Here is a 19,387-nt window from a genome sequence, read left to right as displayed (position 1 = left end):
TAACGGTACTAAATTTGGTTTTCATTTACTTACAGGTATTCCACTGAACAGCTCGAAGATTTATTATCAAAATATTGAAGGTTAAAATACGTTGTTTCCATTTTCACACTGTTAAGTAGGGGAGAAGGGGATTCTGAAAGGTTCGAAAAAATGATCACGTGTTTTATGTACAGTCCCACCATGATCCATGGTCAGGAAAAGCAAAACTAACACCAGCATAATTTGCAAAATTCTGCTTTATTTTATCCACAAGGGCTTAATAAACTTATACTCGTAAATTTTATTAGTCTAGTTAAAGTTTCTGTTTTCAACGCATTCGTCCTGTAGTACAAAAACGATCTGCCAATGTAAAAAAACTCGTCGAGTATTATATCATAAATACATTTACTTCCGATTGAACGACTCTTCTGCCACAGCTATCCATCTACATGCTATTCGCGTATTTTCAAATTTGTAGTTGCTTGCCTGCTTTGAATTTCCTGACTCGATTGCTTAATTCAACTATTCACATATACGTACAATCAACGCTGAAATAAATAAACTTACGGCTCTCATCTACTACTAGAAGTTGAACGGTTTGCTGGGCCGTTTGTAATGGTAACCGTCCGCCTCGAGGGTGTGGCTAGGAGTTGGCAGTGCGCAGTTCGGTCCCTGACCGCCGTTCGTACAGCAATACGGAGGCACTCCTCCGGCTGGACAACTTGGCTGGGGTGGTGGTCGAGTTGCCGGTGGGTAGGTTGGTCTGCTAGGGACAACACAATTCGGGCCTTCACCTCCATTGGTGCAACAGTACGGTGGAATGCCACCTGCCGGGCAGGTCTGTGGTTGCGTTGGAGGTGGTCGAGTGACTGGTGGAGAAGTGGGCCGACCTGGAACGATACAGTTCGGGCCTTGTCCTCCGTTGGTACAGCAATACGGCGGTACACCGCCATTAGGGCAACCGGGTTGAGGACCTGGCGTTGGTCGAGTTGGTGGCTGGGATGGTTTGACACAGTTTGGACCTGTAAGGACAATATTGTTTGTAAAAGGTCAAGGAGTTTATCTTATAACAATAAGCAAACCATATCCTCCATTAGTGCACGGTGGTAGATATTCGTTATCAGTAGGAGGTCGCGTTGGTCCTGGGGTTGGTGGAGGTCTTGGAACGATGCAATTTGGTCCCTGTCCTCCATTTGTGCAGCAATACGGCGGTACTCCTCCGTTCGGGCAGCCAGCTGGAGTAGTCGGTCTTGGTGGCTGGGTTGGCACAATACAGTTAGGACCAGTTCCTCCGTTGGTACAGCAGTATGGTGGCACACCTCCATAAGGACAACCGGCAGGGGTTGTGGGCCTTGAAGGCTGTGTAGGAACGATACAGTTTGGACCTTGTCCACCATTTGTGCAGCAATAAGGAGGTACTCCTCCATTTGGACAGCCAGCAGGAGTTGTCGGACCTGGGGTTGGTCTGGATGGAACGATACAATTAGGTCCCTGGCCTCCATTTGTACAACAGTAAGGGGGTACGCCGCCGTATGGACATGTGGGAGGTGTTGGCCTGGCAGGTTGCGTTGGCACTATACAATTTGGTCCTTGTCCACCGTTGGTGCAACAATAAGGCGGTACTCCACCGTTGGGGCAACCAGCTGGCGTTGTGGGTCGCGGAGGCTGTGTGGGAACAATGCAGTTTGGACCTTGTCCACCATTAGTGCAGCAGTACGGTGGTACTCCTCCATTAGGACAGCCAGCAGGAGTTGTCGGACCTGGAGTCGGTCTAGATGGTACAATACAGTTAGGTCCTTGTCCACCGTTGGTGCAACAATATGGTGGTACACCGCCATATGGGCATGTGGGTGTTGTTGGTCTTGGTGGTTGCGTTGGCACTATGCAGTTTGGCCCCTGTCCACCGTTGGTACAGCAATATGGTGGAACACCACCATAAGGACAACCAGCTGGCGAAGTTGGAGGGCGGGTCGGTTGTGTCGTTGGTCGAGTCTGGCAGCTTGGCCCTAAAAATATAAATATTATGAGACTCAATTGAATTTAGTTGAGAAAAAATCACTTACCGGTTCCTCCATTTGGACACGGAGGTAGATATTCGTTGCTTTGAGTTGGTCTCGTTGGAGGTCTAGTTGGTACAATACAGTTTGGTCCTTGTCCTCCGTTCGTACAACAATATGGTGGCACTCCACCATTTGGACATCCAGCTGGAGTAGTTGGCCCTGGTGTTGGTCTTGACGGCACAACGCAGTTTGGACCTTGTCCTCCATTGGTACAGCAGTATGGGGGAATGCCTCCGAAGGGACAGGGTGCAGGAGTTGTGGGAGTTGGTCTTGTCGGTACTACACAGTTTGGACCGCTTCCTCCATTAGTGCAGCAGTATGGGGGTACTCCACCATTTGGACATCCAGCTGGAGTCGTTGGACCTGGAGATGGTCTAGAAGGTACAATACAATTTGGACCTTGCCCTCCATTGGTACAGCAGTATGGAGGAACACCTCCATATGGACAAGGTGCAGGAGTTGTTGGTGGTCCGTAGGTTGGTCTTGTCGGTACTATACAGTTCGGACCACTTCCGCCATTAGTGCAGCAATAGGGAGGCACTCCACCATTTGGACATCCAGCAGGAGTTGTTGGTCCCTGAGTTGGTCTAGAAGGTACAATGCAATTCGGGCCTTGTCCTCCATTGGTGCAACAGTACGGAGGGACGCCTCCATATGGACAAGGTGCTGGCGTTGTTGGTGGTCCATAAGTTGGCCTAGTCGGTACTACACAGTTTGGACCGCTTCCGCCGTTAGTGCAGCAGTAAGGAGGAACGCCACCGTTTGGACATCCAGCAGGAGTTGTTGGTCCCGGAGTGGGCCTAGAAGGTACAATGCAATTTGGACCCTGTCCTCCATTAGTGCAACAGTATGGAGGAACGCCACCGTATGGACAAGGCGCAGGAGTGGTTGGTGGTCCATATGTTGGTCTAGATGGTACTACACAGTTTGGACCACTTCCACCATTAGTGCAGCAGTAGGGAGGAACTCCACCGTTTGGACAACCGGAAGGCGTAGTTGGTCCGGGAGTTGGCCTAGAAGGTACAATACAATTTGGACCTTGTCCTCCATTAGTGCAACAGTATGGAGGAACGCCTCCATATGGGCAGGGTGCTGGTGTTGTTGACGGTCCAGGTTGAGGTCTGGTTGGAACTATGCAGTTTGGACCGCTTCCACCATTCGTGCAGCAGTAAGGAGGAACGCCACCGTTAGGACAGTCGGACGGTCTAGTTGGTGCAGGAGTAGGTCTGGTCGGCACTGCGCAGTTCGGGCCTTGTCCTCCATTGGTACAGCAGTAAGGAGGAACTCCGCCGCTAGGGCATGGACCTGGAGTTGGTCTGCTAGGTGGTCTAAAATCAAATCGTTTGAGATTATAGTACAAAGAGATGATACATTTTTGAAATACCTGGTTGGTGGTGGGGTTATTGGTAGAACACATTCCGGACCTTGTCCACCATTGGGGCATGGGGGGAGATATTCGTTGTCACTACCCGGCGGCCGCGATGGAGGCCTTGACGTAGTTGGAACAACGCAGTTTGGCCCAGATCCTCCATTTGTGCAGCAGTATGGAGGAATTCCACCGAATGGACATGGTCTAGGAGTGGTTGGGGATGGGGTTGATGGAGACGGTAAAGCGCAGTTTGGACCAGTTCCTCCATTGGTACAACAGTATGGAGGCACGCCTCCGAATGGGCAAGGTCTTGGAGAGGTCGGTGCGGGAGTAGACGGGGATGGGAGCGCACAGTTTGGTCCTGTTCCTCCATTCGTGCAGCAATATGGGGGTACACCGCCGAATGGACAAGGTCGTGGAGTCGTAGGAGATGAAGTTGAAGGTGATGGTAAGGCACAGTTAGGACCACTTCCGCCATTAGTGCAGCAGTATGGGGGTACTCCTCCATATGGGCAAGGCTTAGGGCTGGTCGGGTATGGAGTTGTTGGCCCTGGAGTTGGTCTGGATGGTACAATACAGTTTGGACCTTGTCCTCCGTTGGTACAGCAATATGGAGGAACACCACCATAAGGACAGGGAGCTGGTGTAGGTGATGGACCTGGAGTTGGTCTAGTAGGAACAACACAGTTTGGCCCAGAGCCACCGTTGGTACAGCAGTACGGCGGGACTCCTCCAAATGGACACGGTCTTGGAGTTGGTGGAACAGGCGTAGAAGGTGATGAGATTTCACAGTTGGGTCCGGAGCCTCCGTTGGTACAACAGTAAGGAGGGACTCCTCCGAATGGACACGGCCGTGGAGTGCTGGGACCTGAGGGCTTCTCTGGTGGTGGGAATGGGATGTTTGGTCGTGGATACTCGTACCCATCTGGGCCCAGATGGGTTGTTATCTCCCCATCGATGGCCGTAGCTAGCGCTAGACAAAGCACTAGCAGCCGCTGTAATGAAAATCAGAAAAAAGAAGCGGATTAGCAACATTGTATCTTCATTAGTATTGTTTGAGAGTGGGCGATTGAAAAACGGTTTCTTGTGCTGATGGATTTATGCACACTTGTTTCACGTATGAATGGACCGATGGGGGCACCACTGTGATTTTCATCGAGCAGGTTGCACAGATGCAATCGTGCAGCGTGGACCGATGGGAGTTATCTTTGCTGACCGATACACGCGTTCATGAACGTGCAGGGAATTACCAACGAATGATGGTAGCAAAACAAAACTGGTGCTAATAATGGCATAATAGGAAGTTTTATTTGAATGATCTCTTCTCAAGTGATCAGTCATGGGAAACGACCGAAAAGACGTTCTTGATGAAGGTATTTTTGAACTGTGAATTTGGATTACTGTCATCTGCTTCATGGGAAGTATTTTGAGTCGTGATGTTGGATTATCATTCAGCTTTGCTCAAATAGGTGTGATAAACACTGTTGAGTAAAGTATGGTACTATTAAATTTGATGAGATTATATCAATCAATGTTGATAAAGTTATTGCCAAAAACTTAAATAATTAAATGGATGTATTAATCAAAAATATTAGCAGGCATTTTTTTTTTTCCACCACACGCCGATGGTACTGACCTTGGTCGATCGATCTTTTATGCAGCGGACGACGACGGTGATCAACTGATTTGCGTATGCAAATTGTGGAAGGGTACGTCACCATTTGCAACTCTTGGACAGGTTTAGATTTTCTGTTGTGCAACATTTTCACGGTCGATTGCGTTGCTTTTTGTTTGCTTTGATTTGATTATGCGTACGAAAGAAATGCAGTTTTTTTTTGCAAACCGTTAAACATGGTATCATTGATAGAAATTACCCTTCCGATAAAAAGTTCGAATTAGCATATTTCGTTGAAACATTTTAATGTATGAATAAGTTTTAAAAGGTTAAAAAATACCAAGTTGTTTTGTCACATTGCTTAATACAAATGATTGCATTACAATAACATTATCCGTGGGCCCCATAATGTAGTAGAAATCATCGGATCAGTTTTATTTTCTTAGCTTAGCTTAGCTTAGACTGACTACACATATCAATGGTTGCTATTCCGTGATTGACCGAAATCAGTAAAAATGCACAAAGAATCAACTAGAACTTTGGCTGCGATTGGCCATAATCTTCTTCAGTGTGCACAATTCAGTGCCTCTATTTATACAGGGTCAATAATGGCGCCGGCTAAATCCTTGCAGTCAGGTGGGATCGGAGGAAGGAATGTTAGTGCGTAACCTTTGCTATTTGGAGACCGTTTTTTTCACAAAGGTTACTGGGAGGGATGTTTGTTAATGGAGAGTATCGTTGGGTCACAGGATTCACTTTGATAAGCGATTAGACCATGATAAATAATTATTTCTCGATTACTTTTTCAAATCGACGTAAGTAAGTTCCATACGGTTTTGAGAAAAATAATTCAGAAGAATCACAACCTGTCTTCTAAAACTGTTTTAAAATGAATCACCTTTTTGACATTTTTTCGCCGTGTACATTGCTTAAATTTTGCATACAATAAGCTCGCATTCAAAAACTAGGGAGATCCTGTTATTTCCCACAAAAATTTTATTACAAAATGATAAACCGATTTATTCAGTTACTTTCGACGTTTTTCTACCAGTGTAAAATCGACTCAAGTAATGTTTTGTTTCGATTCGTGGTTAAGTCACTTTGTCTCTCCATACAGCGGAGCGGCGAAAGTAGTGGTTAGGTAGCAAAAGTTGAAAATCTTACTTTCGTCGTTTTGTAAATCCGGAAAGTAAACGTTCTAAAAGTGAAAAATCGAATTGGTTTAGTGCAAAATGTGTACAATTTCGTCTGCGAAACACGTAGAATCGATAAAGCAAGTTTATATACTTTTTTGACTTGAGTCTGTTTGAATAAGTTTTCGAGATTTGTGCGATATAAACATGCTTATTATATTTACATATTTTCATTTGGTATGAACAATTTCGATGTAGAGGAAAATTATGCCGACATTTGAGGTGATGAACCATTCAAAGTTTGTTGAACAAATAGCTAAATGTAACATTCCTAACACTCTTATTCGTATGCCGATACTTACAGTGGCGAACCATCCAAAGTTTGTTGAATAAAGTGAACCTTTTGCAAGTCTACACTTGTAGTGTCGAACCATTCTTCGTTTTTTTTAATTACAAAAATAAAGATAAAAAGAAAGGGTTGTTTTGAAAAAAAAAATGTTAAACATAAATAAATCATTAATTAGAGTTTATGTCGACACTGAAAGTGACGAACCATTCATATTTTGTTGAAAAATCATATTAACGTCCCACCGTTGTAACGATTTAATGTGCAGTCATACATATTTTATAGATTTAAAATAGTAGCATGAAACGAGCTCACCAATTGATCCGTCATCCTTGACTGAGCAGCAACAATCCGCTTTTAGCTTCACTCGTATGCCCGGCTATATAAAAGCACTCAGAGAAAATAGGCGCGTGACCCGAGAGGGTAAACAACTGACGACTGCTCGGGCTTTCTTGACGCACTGCCCAGGAGCAAGCGTCAAGGTCGAATGATCAAAAACAATTTGATTAGGCACTTTTTCACCTTACTCGTCCGACGCGCGACATGTTTGATCCTGCCCTCATCGTCCGCCCCCGCTGAAGCAAGCGTTAAGGTCAAAGTATCAAACACTACTCCTACTCGGAATTTCTATCAGATTTATTTTCTGTTTATTAACCCAATATGCAATATGAGCTGTACAAAAAGGTTTTAGGTTTGAAAATGCAGACAACTCTCCCTTACTCGATATTCCGTACCTCGATATCAGGTTAGAGAACCATAGTAAAAGTTGGTTTTCATAACTAATTCGATGCTCCCATGGATCGCAGTTTCACTGGTTTTGTGTTTTGTTACTCGATACCTCCCTTACTCGATGGTCCCTTCAATATCGAGTTATGGAGGATTGACTAAGTTAATAGTTGAAAAGTAAATGATTTGTAAGAGTTTAGCTTCGGATTCAGGGGTTATGAATCTAGTAGATAACCGTATTTTCAATATTCAACATTCTGTTTTGATTCTACCCTATTACCCAGACAACCGAAATGTACGTATAACGAAATCACCTGGAGGCTTTGTATGTGCAACATTTCACTTTTAAGATGTCACGAAAAGGCCTTTTACGTACAAAAGTGGAGGCGAAATGCGTGCATATATTATGTGATGAATAATAACATACAATGCGAGTGTATAAATATTCCACCGAACTTACCTGTGATCTTATGCGACTTAACTTATGATAACAAATGTCGATTGGACAGCTGCTACGGATTGATTCGACTTACTACAGAAAAGAAGTGTTTTATGCGAGGCAGCTCATAAATCTGACGAGTTTATCAACGGTGTATTGCGAGTTTGATGTAATTAGTATGAATAAACGAGTTGAAACATGAACTTGCATGCGATTTCTGGTTGTCTGGGTACCCCGTATGCCATCTCCCAGAATGTCACTATCCCGAATGAACCATTACTCCGAATTCTATATCCCCGAGTGACCCATAACCCCAAATGACGTTACCCCGAATGCTGTTTCCTTGAATGCTGTTGCCTCGTAAAATTGGAATCCGGAGTCGTCATTTGAGGAGCTGGGTCATTCGGGAATAAGGAATTCGGGGTGGTGGGTTTCGGGAAGATGGCATTCGGCGTGATGGCAATCGGAGTAATGGGATTGAATCTCTATTTTGCATGGGTGATCAATGTTACCCTAAATTAGCTAACACTAAAATTCACTAAAAATATTTTTAATATGCCTAAATTTGTCTGAAAACAGAGTACAATATATAGTCATGAGCGATAAAGTGACAGTACTTACGACTTAATTTATGATAACAACGTTGATTTGACAGCTGCTACGGATTGATTCGACTTCCTTTGTACGTTTATACGGAACGAAACAAATTGCACTGATGAACTCAGAAAAAAGCGTTCTATGCGAGGAAATTCATCAATCAAACGATTTCATTCGCCAAGTTGTGCGGGTGTGATGCATTTTGCGCAAGTAAACGGCTTTTTACGCAAATTGTTATGCGACTTCTGGTTGTCTGGGTCGCATAGTTTTCACAGTGATTCTTCCAGAGATCCTCCAAAAATCACTTCAGAAATTTCGCTGAGATTCCCCTGAATCCTTCAGCAATATACCCAGGTAATCCATCAGAGATTCCTACAAGAATTTTTCTAGAGACTCCTTCAGGGATTCTTCCTGGAAAATCTCTCCAGAGATTTACCCAGAAATTTCCTCAGGAGTTTCTGCAAGAACTACTTCAAAAAAATCTACATGGATTCCTCTAAAAATTGTTCCATAGATTTCTTCAGGAATTCTTCCAGAGATTTCCTCGGGTATTAATCCAGGAACTTCTGCTGAAGCTGAACAGCAGGCTCTGTCCCAGTGGGGACGTAATACCAAAAAGAAGAAGAAGAATTTTATTTCTAGAAAAATTTCTCGGGGAATTCTTGGAGGATTACTTGGTAAAAAAAATCATGTAGTGCTTCATGTAGCGGTTTTCTTTAAGATATCGCTAGGAGAATTCTTAAAGGAAAATCTTTAAGTAATTTCCTGTAGAATCTCTGAAGAAATTCCTGACAGAACCTCTAGTGAAACTCTTGGTGGAAACCCTGGAGGAATCAGTGAAGAAATCTCCGGAATAAGTCGAAGATCTTTTCGGGGCACAAAGTACCTTCATACCTGCCACACGATATGCTCATGCAAAAAAGTTCAATCGGCAAAGATAGTTCTCAATTAACCTTTACGTTACCGGCCTCCGACAAGGCATTTTCAAATAGCTGCCATTTCGTCCATTTTCATTTGATTTTTTTGAAACCACCCTCAGTTTACTTTAAAAAGGTTTCAGTTATTTGTCATAAATGTACAATTCTGTATACGGAACCATGCCGGAGATATTCCAGGTTGTACTGGGGTCACGAGGGTGCCAAATTCGGGAAATGTGATTATTTTTTTATTTATTTCAGCTACAACACTCAAGTTTTTATGTAAAACGTGGGATAATGGTCGATTGTCATCATTTCAACATAATTTAAATAAGTGGATCGATCCGGAACATCGTAGCCGGTTCCGCCAGGGCCAGTTTGGGGACATTTTCGTTTCATATCCAAAACATATCGTGCGACGTATCAATCTTCGTGAATTCGAGAGAACTTGTCAATATAAGAAGTAGACGTACGTACAGATGTGGCCACTCCAGATCTCCAGACACAGGTTCCACGATGGTTTCTTGGGGAACATTTCCATTTTATGTCTTACTTAAAATTAATGTAATTATTCCAGCGATGCCAAATGCAGTTTTAGGTCACCTCCAGCAGGAATAGCTCTCGAACCTCAGCATACCACACATCCATCAGACACATCCGGAAAATTTCCTCATAGGGGAGGGGGACATTTCTTCCTTACGAAATGGCTCAGATACCTATTTTGAAGATGTTACGGCTTGAATTTATAAATATTTATATTTACATAATACTCCGTGATTTCTGATTTCTAATCAAACCTACCCAAGTTTGCAGGCTTCCAAAAATCCTGCGCATTCTTGAACCATTCTGATTGTCACTAGAAACTATACGGAGACCTTTTCAATGTACGCTTAAGTTGTACATTTCTTTAGATTCCAACGTTTGAGATGTATTCAAAATCATGAATTTTGTTGAATGAGTAAGCCAAAGATTTTTATTTTTTTTTAATTATTTTTATACATATATTATTTTTATCAATGTTCTTTTATGTCCGTGAGGCTCAAGGCGAGAAAAAATATTTAAGGTACAAACTTGAGTACAAACAAATAAAATACGAAAAAGTTAATTGTATGAGTTTTAATTTCACGTTTTTATTTTGAACAGTGACTGTTAATCAAAATTCATTCAGGTATTGAGCGGTTCCACGCCAAATCGGTAAACGATGAAACTCGACTACCTTGGATTCAAATGGAATTTTGCACATAGTTTCGATATAATAGAATAAGTTTTTTCCACTGGTAGAGAGACCATTTAAAATCAAGAGTAACTTCTGATAAGGGCGTAAGTATTTTTAGCGTCACCATTTAAAACAAAATGTACCTCGGAAACCGTTTGTTATAGAGAAAAAGTGTATGAGGAGGGATGGTAGACAATCAAATAGGCTTTGTGAAAAAATATACACTGAAAAAAAAATACCTTTATTTTCATGAAAAAATCGAAATTAAACCTTAAAATACAAATTGCAAAAAATAGGTATCTTCGATTTTTTTCTGTAAAATTTCAATGTAAAACCAGATGTTTTAAGCAAAGTTTCAACATGGTGCAATTTAAAATAAAAAAGTTTTTCTAAGAGCAACTTTTGATGCATTTCTGAAAATTCAATTTCTGGCCGTAGAAAAGACGTTTTGATGCTGTAATATGGTATATGATATGATTCTTCATCCAAAAACAATTCAAAATGCTAATAACAATGATCTTCCTAAAACTAGCTGTTTTCTAGATATTTGGGATTCAATTATATTAATATCATAAAACCTAAGAAAATACGCCCGTTTCATAAGTTACTCCAGATGCTCCACCAACAATGTTACGTTTATCAATTTCCACATTAATATCCCTTGTTTTAAGGGCAGTTTCAACATGGTGCAATTTAGAATAAAATTTTTTTTCTAAAAGCAACTTTTGGTGTATTTCTGAAAATTCAATACCCAATAATACCCAATAATGTAAGAAGAGATGAACGTAACATTGTTGATGGAGCATCTGGAATAATGCAAGAAACGGGCGTATTTTCTTAAGTTTTATGATATTAATATAATTCAATTCCAAAAATCTTGAAGCGGTTACTTATAGGAAGATCATTGATATTAGAATTTTGAATTGTTTTTGGATATAGAATCATATTGCAGCATCAAAACGGCTTTTCTATGACCAGAAATTGAATTTCCAAAAATACACCAAAAGTTGGGCTTAGAAAAACTTTTTTATTTTAAATTGCACCATGTTGAAACTGCCCTTAAAACATGGGATATTAATGTGGAAAGAGATAAACGTAACATTGTTGGTGGAGCATCTGGAGTAACTTATGAAACGGGCGCATCCCTCCTCAGACACTATTTCTCTATAACAAACGGTTTCCGACGTACATTTTTTTTAAATGGTGGTGCCAAAAATACATACGCCCTTATCAGAAGTTACTCTCGATTCTAAACGATCCCCAATTATATGAGATAATTTTCGTCTCATATACTTAATACATCTGCGCAGTTTCATCCAAATCGAAATGGTACATGTCAGATTTCAGCATTTTATGGACGATTTCGCGTGGAACCGCTCTAGTACCAAAAATCATTCAAATTTATTTTCGGGTGACTTAAAATAATTCATTAGAATTTTTCTTTAAAAAATTCTCCTTGTAATTTAAATAAAAATATGCCTCAGATTTTACCAACATTTTACCCTTGTTTAAAAAATCCCGTTTTAATTTCTCAGATAATTGAAAATCCTTTTCCATGGTTTTTTTGGGAGCCCATCTTGGATTCGTCCATTACTGCAAGGAATTTTCAATGTGATAAAAGCAGTGATTCTCCCAGAAACTCATTAGCAATTTTTTTTAAATTTTTTTTTTCAGTTTTCTTGCAAGTTTTTTCTCAGACTCTTTTCGTAAAGTAATTTAAAAATATCCAAGAATTTAAGAAATTTTGACGGAATTCCGATGTTTTAATCTCAGAAGAATCACTGCATGTTTTTTTTCCAAATTTTTTTCTAAGGGTACCTCTATGAGTTTCGATGAGAATTCAGCATAAAATTATACAAATAATATAGTTGAACATTTTATCTTGTTAATCTTCTTGATCTGCATCGAAAACCACAGTAACAAAATTAATGATATACGCATTAATCACTAAATTTTCTCCCATATGTTAAACGTTTTCGAAAAATGGCCTATTGTGAGGAACCCCTAAAATCTACCTCCGCACCGGGCCCCCAAAACTCTAGCTACGCCACTGTTTGGGCCACCATTAAATCACCACCTGGAAAGCTGAAAATTTCACAGAACACTATTTTTATGGTAAGGATGGTAAGGAGCATATGGGAGATTGGATTTTCAAACATTTTTAAATTTTGAACCGCCCTAATAATGGAACCTATCTATTTGATGATACATCTGCATCAAAATAGCGTGAGAAAAATCAAAATGTATGGAGTTCTCAACGTATCTTTAGAACGCTAAAAAATCATCTAGTCCGGTCTGTCTGAACACCGACCAGTTGATGTTGAAATACGAGTTTCTGTCAAAAAATTCAAACTCTAGAGGTATTTAATGGAATAGTACTAAATTCGGTTTTTAATCTACTTAACAATTTTTTGTTTGGTATTTGGCATGGTTTGTACTACAAAATTAAAGCCAACATGTTATTTTTTCTTCATACTTGCAAAAATGGAAGATTTCTCCTAACGCTTCCAAAACTCAACTAATAATATTCCCGCATAAACCAAAAGCTCTTTATTTGAAACTTTCAAGTAGACATGTTGTCACGATGAGAGGGGTTCCAATAAATTGGTCAGATGAAGTTAAGTATCTAGGGCTCATCCTAGATAAGAATTTAACTTTCAAAAATCACATTGAGAGCATTCAAGCCAAATGTAACATATATGTAAATTGTCTCTATCCCCTTATTAATAGAAAATCAAAACTTTGTCTTAAGAACAAGCTTTTGATATTTAAACTAATTTTCAGGCCAGCCATGTTGTATGCTGTACCAATATGGTCTAGCTGTTGTACTACCAGGCAGAAAGCTCTGCAGAGAATTCAAAATAAAATTTTGAAAATGATCCTGAAGCTTCCTCCCTGGTATAGTACCAATGAGTTACATAGAATATCCAATGTTGAAACATTGGAACAAATGTCAAATAAAATAATTAATAATTTTAGGCAAAAATCGTTACAATCTTCTATTGCCACGATTATTGCGTTATATGTTTAGGTTAAGTTTGGTTAAGTACCGTTTTGATTCATATTACGGACACTTAAGGCCTCAATGAAGTATAACCCATCAGGAAGCATATAAAATAAATCATTCTGTATGATTCCTCGGCGCTATCGAGCCTTCAAAACACTTAGCTTTCGACTGGTGGGCGAAGATTTTGTTTCTGTTACATAAATAATTTTAAATAAATATAAATGTGTGGACTTCCCATGATTCTTATTCCGGACGCTTCCTTACTTTTGCCTCATACTCCGGACACTTTGATTCAAATTCCGGACAGCTCATGAAAATCATATAAACACGAGTCAAATCATTATTTGAAATTGGTAAACAACTAAAAAGGCGTCTAAGGCAGTTGAGTATGACAAATGTCCATAGATATCTATAGAAAATTTTGATTTAAACGAGCATTAAAAGTGTGAACTTTTGAACGGCCAACAATTGAAACATTTCATGCGAAATGTTTCCCATACAAAGTAGAGTGTCCGGAATAAAAAGCTGTCCGTAATATGAATCAAAACGGTATATTCAAAGCGTTTTTTTTCTCTTATAAGCAGCTGAAATCAATTCACCTGTAAAAAAATTTGAACTGCTACGGCTAATGAAATGTAATGTGTTGTTAACAAAATGTTAATAAAATTTTAGATTTGTTTTACCAAATTAGGATGATAGGATAATAACACAGAACACCAAGATATAAGAAACGAATGTAATGTTTGGAATGACACGAATAAAGATATTTAAAAAAATTAATAAAGCCAACATGTTGAAGGATCACTGTATGGTATTTATTTCTTTTCAACTTTTATAGGAAATATTGAATATAAGACTAAGGCCCCATATTACTCTTATTGTAGTATACCAAAAAATAGCGATGAAATATGATAATGATAATGATAACAATAAAAAGATTCTCAACCATTATTTTAAAGATAAGTAATCTACTAAATTACATCGTTTCACACATAGTTTTATCCCACAATTATTAACTCCTTCCATTGAAACCAACAGCAGAAGCCTGACCCAACCCTTGGCTTGAAACAAACGTAAACCATTCAAAAAAAGTGCAAATTAATTTTCACTCTGCCTCAGCTGACAACTGCGGGACCTTTAAGCAGGCAAATTAGCTCAAGTCTTTCGGTTCTTCTTGTCGATTGAAAACAAGAGAAGATCCAAGAAACCAAAATCATTGCATAATCCCCCATGCCGATCGTGTCGACCAACCAACCAAACCAAACATGAAACGATGACAAAGGAAAACGACCGCGCCGCGAACTGAACATGCTGAAGGTGATTTTGACTTAAGCATCGTTTCGTCGGTCCAAGTTGGGGACGTGACGACGGTTTGCCCAGAGGGACCATTTCATGCCTTTTTACGAAGGTTTTAACAAACTGCCAAGCAGCAACAATGTGTTAATATGAGCTAAGAAACTAACCAGAACAGCGACCAAATAACCGCCGCTATGGGCGTAACGAGAAGGGGACTTTGTTACTTACCTCCTCTGGACGGCGAAACGAACAAATTTGATTGCTTTACGAAGACTTTCTTTTTCTTCAAAGATTTTTTCTACCAAATGCAGTTTGAACTACTTGAAGAGTGCAAAGTATCTGGAGGGAAATCCTGAAACAAATCTAGGCCACATCTCTACAGGAATCGCGAGACAAATTCCTGGGAGAATTCCTGTCAGACTGCTCGTAAGAATACTTCGAAAAATTATTTGAGAGATGTTAGATGAAATTCGAAAGATATACTTGGATAAAATATTGATGGAATCTTCTTTAGGAAATTCTCGGAGGAACTGTATGAAATCCTTATAGACAATGGGATTTCTATCGATCGAACATTCAGCAATTCACAATTCCTCGCATGGAAAACCTTGCTTCGCCCATGCCGCCACACGATAATGTGGGAGTTTGGAGCTGGCGAGCGTGACGGAGGACGGACGAGGAGAAGGTTGTTCACAAAAATGCTGTTGCTGTTTCTCCTTCGTTTATGGTTTTACGGTCGGTTAGCACCCTTTCGTGTGATAGGGGCACTACTAATAAGCAAGGGCTGGGAATGTCATCTACGGCTTACAGGCGCCGCCAGTGGCATTTGATAAATATCTCGATCCAATCATGGCTCTTAATTATGGTCAAATTGAAAAGGAATCACATTTGAGGAAGAAGCGATTCATAGTTTCAGTACTTCCATCGAATACACGCAAATCACTCCGAGTCGGTAGCGCCAAACGATTTGTCACTTCCAATGCGTAATGTCACGAAAAGGCCAAGCATGCAAACGCCGTTCATCAATGAATCTTCAATCATTTTGGTTTATCACTCAAAGTTCAGCTTCTGTGCGCTGTTTACGTCCGTAGTTCATCGACAGAGCTTTGGTCTAATGTCTTGAAGCCATCTCGAGCCGAGTCGTTTTCTGTGGAGGAAACATTGCACCTTATGTCAGGGTGACCATTTTACGATCCAGAAGCAAGATGCGTCTGAACTTGCTCAGAGCCGTAAAAGTGTGCGACTAATGCTACTTTAGCAAACCAATGAAGATCACTTAGGATCACAGTTCGAAACAATCACTTCTTTGAGTAACGCCGTCCGAGGCAAATCATTGATGATTGGGTAGATTCAGAAAGTGACAAACGATTTACATTTTAGCGGTCAACTGCTGTCAATTTGCCAAAAGATGTGCATCCTGGAACACCATCTTTTAGCAGGTCATAAAATGCATATGAATGTGATCAAGCAATTTTTATAATTTGCGTGACAATAAATGGTCGTTCATCTATCATTCAGCTTATTCGTATGAATAAATATGCAAATCGTAATCGTTAGTATTATTATCCACTTAACAAACATTTCATTCTCAGATAGAAGATGTCAGTTAAGATTATGTCATACAGTTTTCTCGGACAATCAAAGCTAAAGTTTGAACTGCAAAGCTTATTAGTTGATGATGTCAACTTTAATGCTTTAATAGGAACTAATGCTGAGCAAACTGATGTTGAGTATTATAATCGATCCTTGGATTGGATTTGGCTTTGGATTGTACAAATTTAATCAACTACCGTTCAGAAGATTACGAACAACGAATATAGGGTGATGTGCTAGTATCCATCGTATTAGACACATTCCAGCGTAACGCGACACCACGAGGAACCGAATTTCTTTATCAAATTAGGCCTGTTCTCGGAAATATGCCTTGTGACCATGTGATTAAACAGGTTTTATATTTTGCATATTAAATGTTCTTGATGTTGTGACATTCATTTTGCAACATAACACTGTATGTATGGTAACTAAGACCAGTTGCATTTCGTAACGCGACACCATCGCTGAAATGTACTTTTTCAAACATCACTCTCTAATCGCCTATATCTGCTCTGCAATATTTTTTACAATCCGGGTTTGTTCTAGGCATTCCTTCTATGTATTGATGAGAACCAGAGTGTGACTTCAAACTGTAAGTAAATATTGAACAATTGCAGAATCTCATTGATTTCATTTTATGAGCGCCGCGTTACGTTTACCGTTTTGATTCATATTACGGACAGCTTCAAATTCCGGACACTCTCGTTTGTATGGGAAACATTTCACACGAAATGTTTCAATTTTCACCGTCCAAAAGTTCTCATTTTCGAGGTTCATTTTATTAGGTTTTTTCCATAAATATCATTGCAAATTTATAATGTCCAACTACCTTAGACGTCTCTTAAGTGGTTGAACGATTTCAATTGATGATTTGACTGTTCCATTAATGATTATCATGAGCTGTCCGTAATTCGAATCAAAGCGTCCGGAATATGAGGCAAAAGTGAGGGAGCGTCCGGAATAAGAATCATGAAAAGGCCACACGTTTTGATTTATTTAAAATTATTCATGTTGCGTACCCACAATCCGAAAGTTAAGGGCTTCCGACGCTCGATAACGCTAAAAAATCATACAGAATGATTTATTTTGTATGGTCCAAGCTGGGTTATACTTCACTGAGGCCTTAAGTGTCCGTAATATGAATCAAAACGGTATCATCCAACAGGGTTCTGCAAATGGTGTCACGTTACGCAAAAAGCATTTTTTATTTTTATTGACAAAATCGGTAATGTTGCTTTCAGGTTTCAGAAAAATGTATATCTGGTATTATTATTTGTTCAATACATTCGACATTCTGCTTCACAGTGGAGTAATTTGATTCGACACTGGTTGAAATTAATGTAATGTTTATGTGAAACCTTTTGAGGATGTTGTGCTCAGTAAAAGCGTAGATGGCGCTTGGGGTCACCATATAAATTTGACTGAATTCATGCAACATTATTTAGATGTTTCTGTGATTTTTTAAGAATGTTTCCGGTACAGTGCCTTCGGATGGCGGCGCGAATAATCTTGAATTTTGACACATGGTAGAATGATTGAATTTGATTGTAAAATAAAACTATGTAAACCTTTCAACGATGTACTTTTAAAAGTATGCTTTCAGCAAAGTTGACAGCAGCAGACGTTTATGGTTGTCGGAACTAGCTGAAATTCAATGACATAGTGGAGTTAATGGATCTGATAAATGGGTAAAATTATTAAAACAGATTAAATGAATTATTTTAAGAATTCTGTTTCAGGAATTTGTAGAAGACCATAATAGCTTTCTAATGATGGGACTGTAGAGCTGCTGTACAGTGGGGTAATTGCACTTTTTTAAGGCTTATTTTTTTAACCGTCTTTTGAACTTTTTTGAAGATGATGATACTATCTGATGTACATTTGATTTTTATAATCTGCTGGTTCAGACATAGCGTGTGCAGGTGTTTAGGATTTACTGATGGTGGTCTGAAGGATACAGTATTTTACGGCACAGGGGTGTAATTGAACCTGATATTGGGCCAATAATATTTCAACGTATCTATGTAGTATTTTGAGGATCATTTTTAAGCAAAATTGTTAAGGACGTTCATAGTCTCAAAATAATGATCTGAATATCATGGAATACTGCCGCACTGAAGAGTTATTAGATCAATACATTGATTACATGAATACATTTTAACGTATAAAATTCAATTCCTCAATTATTCCACCGTTTGTTTGAGCTTTCATTGAAAGGAAATAGTTGTACCAGATTTGAGCGTTCTGAAACCTTTTGCGTTTTTGTGAGGGGTATATATGTTTCTTTTTTGCACAAAGCTAATCAAATAGCTCTGGTTTTTGGTCTGGTTTGAAGAAGCGACCTAAATCTTATCAGAAAGGTGCCGGTCAGTGAAAATATAGCCTCACACATGTTGGGGACTACTTGGCTTCAATGGTAAACAACCTGGATCACAAAAAAAACCGCAATATCCATAAAAATTATTAATTTATAAAATCATCCTATCGGGACTGCCCATGGACCACTACAACTCCCTTTGAAAGATCCGCAAAACTGGTCATCCTAGAACACTGTGCGTTTTTTTAAACGTAAAAAATCATAATTATGGAACATATAAAATTTGTAATACACGAATAATTTGTATTTAAATTAAAGACCACCTTGATCACCGAAGTTTATTGAAAATTAATCAAATTCATTATTATACAACGTAAAGGATGAATGTTAACATAGACAAATATCATGACAAGACATCCAGACGCTTTGAGAAAAAAACTACGTTTGTCTAAGTTTATTTTTACGAGATGACCATTTTTTACGGTTGCTCCAGATCCTCTTAAGAGCTTTATAGTGACCACCTATATTGTTACTACCGATGACGCCCACGCGTCTATGGCATGGACGTCCTCACGTCCCGAGCTAGCTCACCTTGTAAGTTGCCTCTCATGGTCGGCAAATGTTACAATATCCAAGAACAATCCCAATCATCCTTTATGTTTAGTAATTGTTTTCTGACATGTTTAGAAAAAACCGCAGTGATCTAGAATGATTTTCACGAAATGACCATTCTTACGGATGTTTCGGATCTTCCAGAGGCCGTTATTGTGATTACCT

The 19,387-nt window shown here is 39.5% G+C and overlaps 1 protein-coding gene across 1 annotated transcript in view; it reads right to left on the bottom strand.

Moving 5' to 3' along the window:
• Positions 1-218: 218 nt before the first annotated feature.
• The window catches only part of LOC5571191 (basic proline-rich protein), a 36,112-nt gene continuing 16,943 nt past the window's right edge, over positions 219-19,387 (bottom strand). The window contains exons 2-5 of the mRNA XM_021842266.1: positions 3,424-4,403; positions 2,043-3,367; positions 1,062-1,985; positions 219-1,001 (exon numbers count right to left, since the gene is read on the bottom strand). Coding sequence (XP_021697958.1) covers positions 562-1,001; positions 1,062-1,985; positions 2,043-3,367; positions 3,424-4,403 — 3,669 coding nt within the window. The 3' untranslated portion in view covers positions 219-561. The remainder of the gene's footprint in view (positions 1,002-1,061; positions 1,986-2,042; positions 3,368-3,423; positions 4,404-19,387) is intronic.

This window comes from Aedes aegypti, chromosome 2 (assembly GCF_002204515.2).
Source record: "Aedes aegypti strain LVP_AGWG chromosome 2, AaegL5.0 Primary Assembly, whole genome shotgun sequence".
Taxonomy (NCBI): domain Eukaryota; kingdom Metazoa; phylum Arthropoda; class Insecta; order Diptera; family Culicidae; genus Aedes; species Aedes aegypti.
This window is presented reverse-complemented; position numbering and strand designations above follow the sequence as displayed.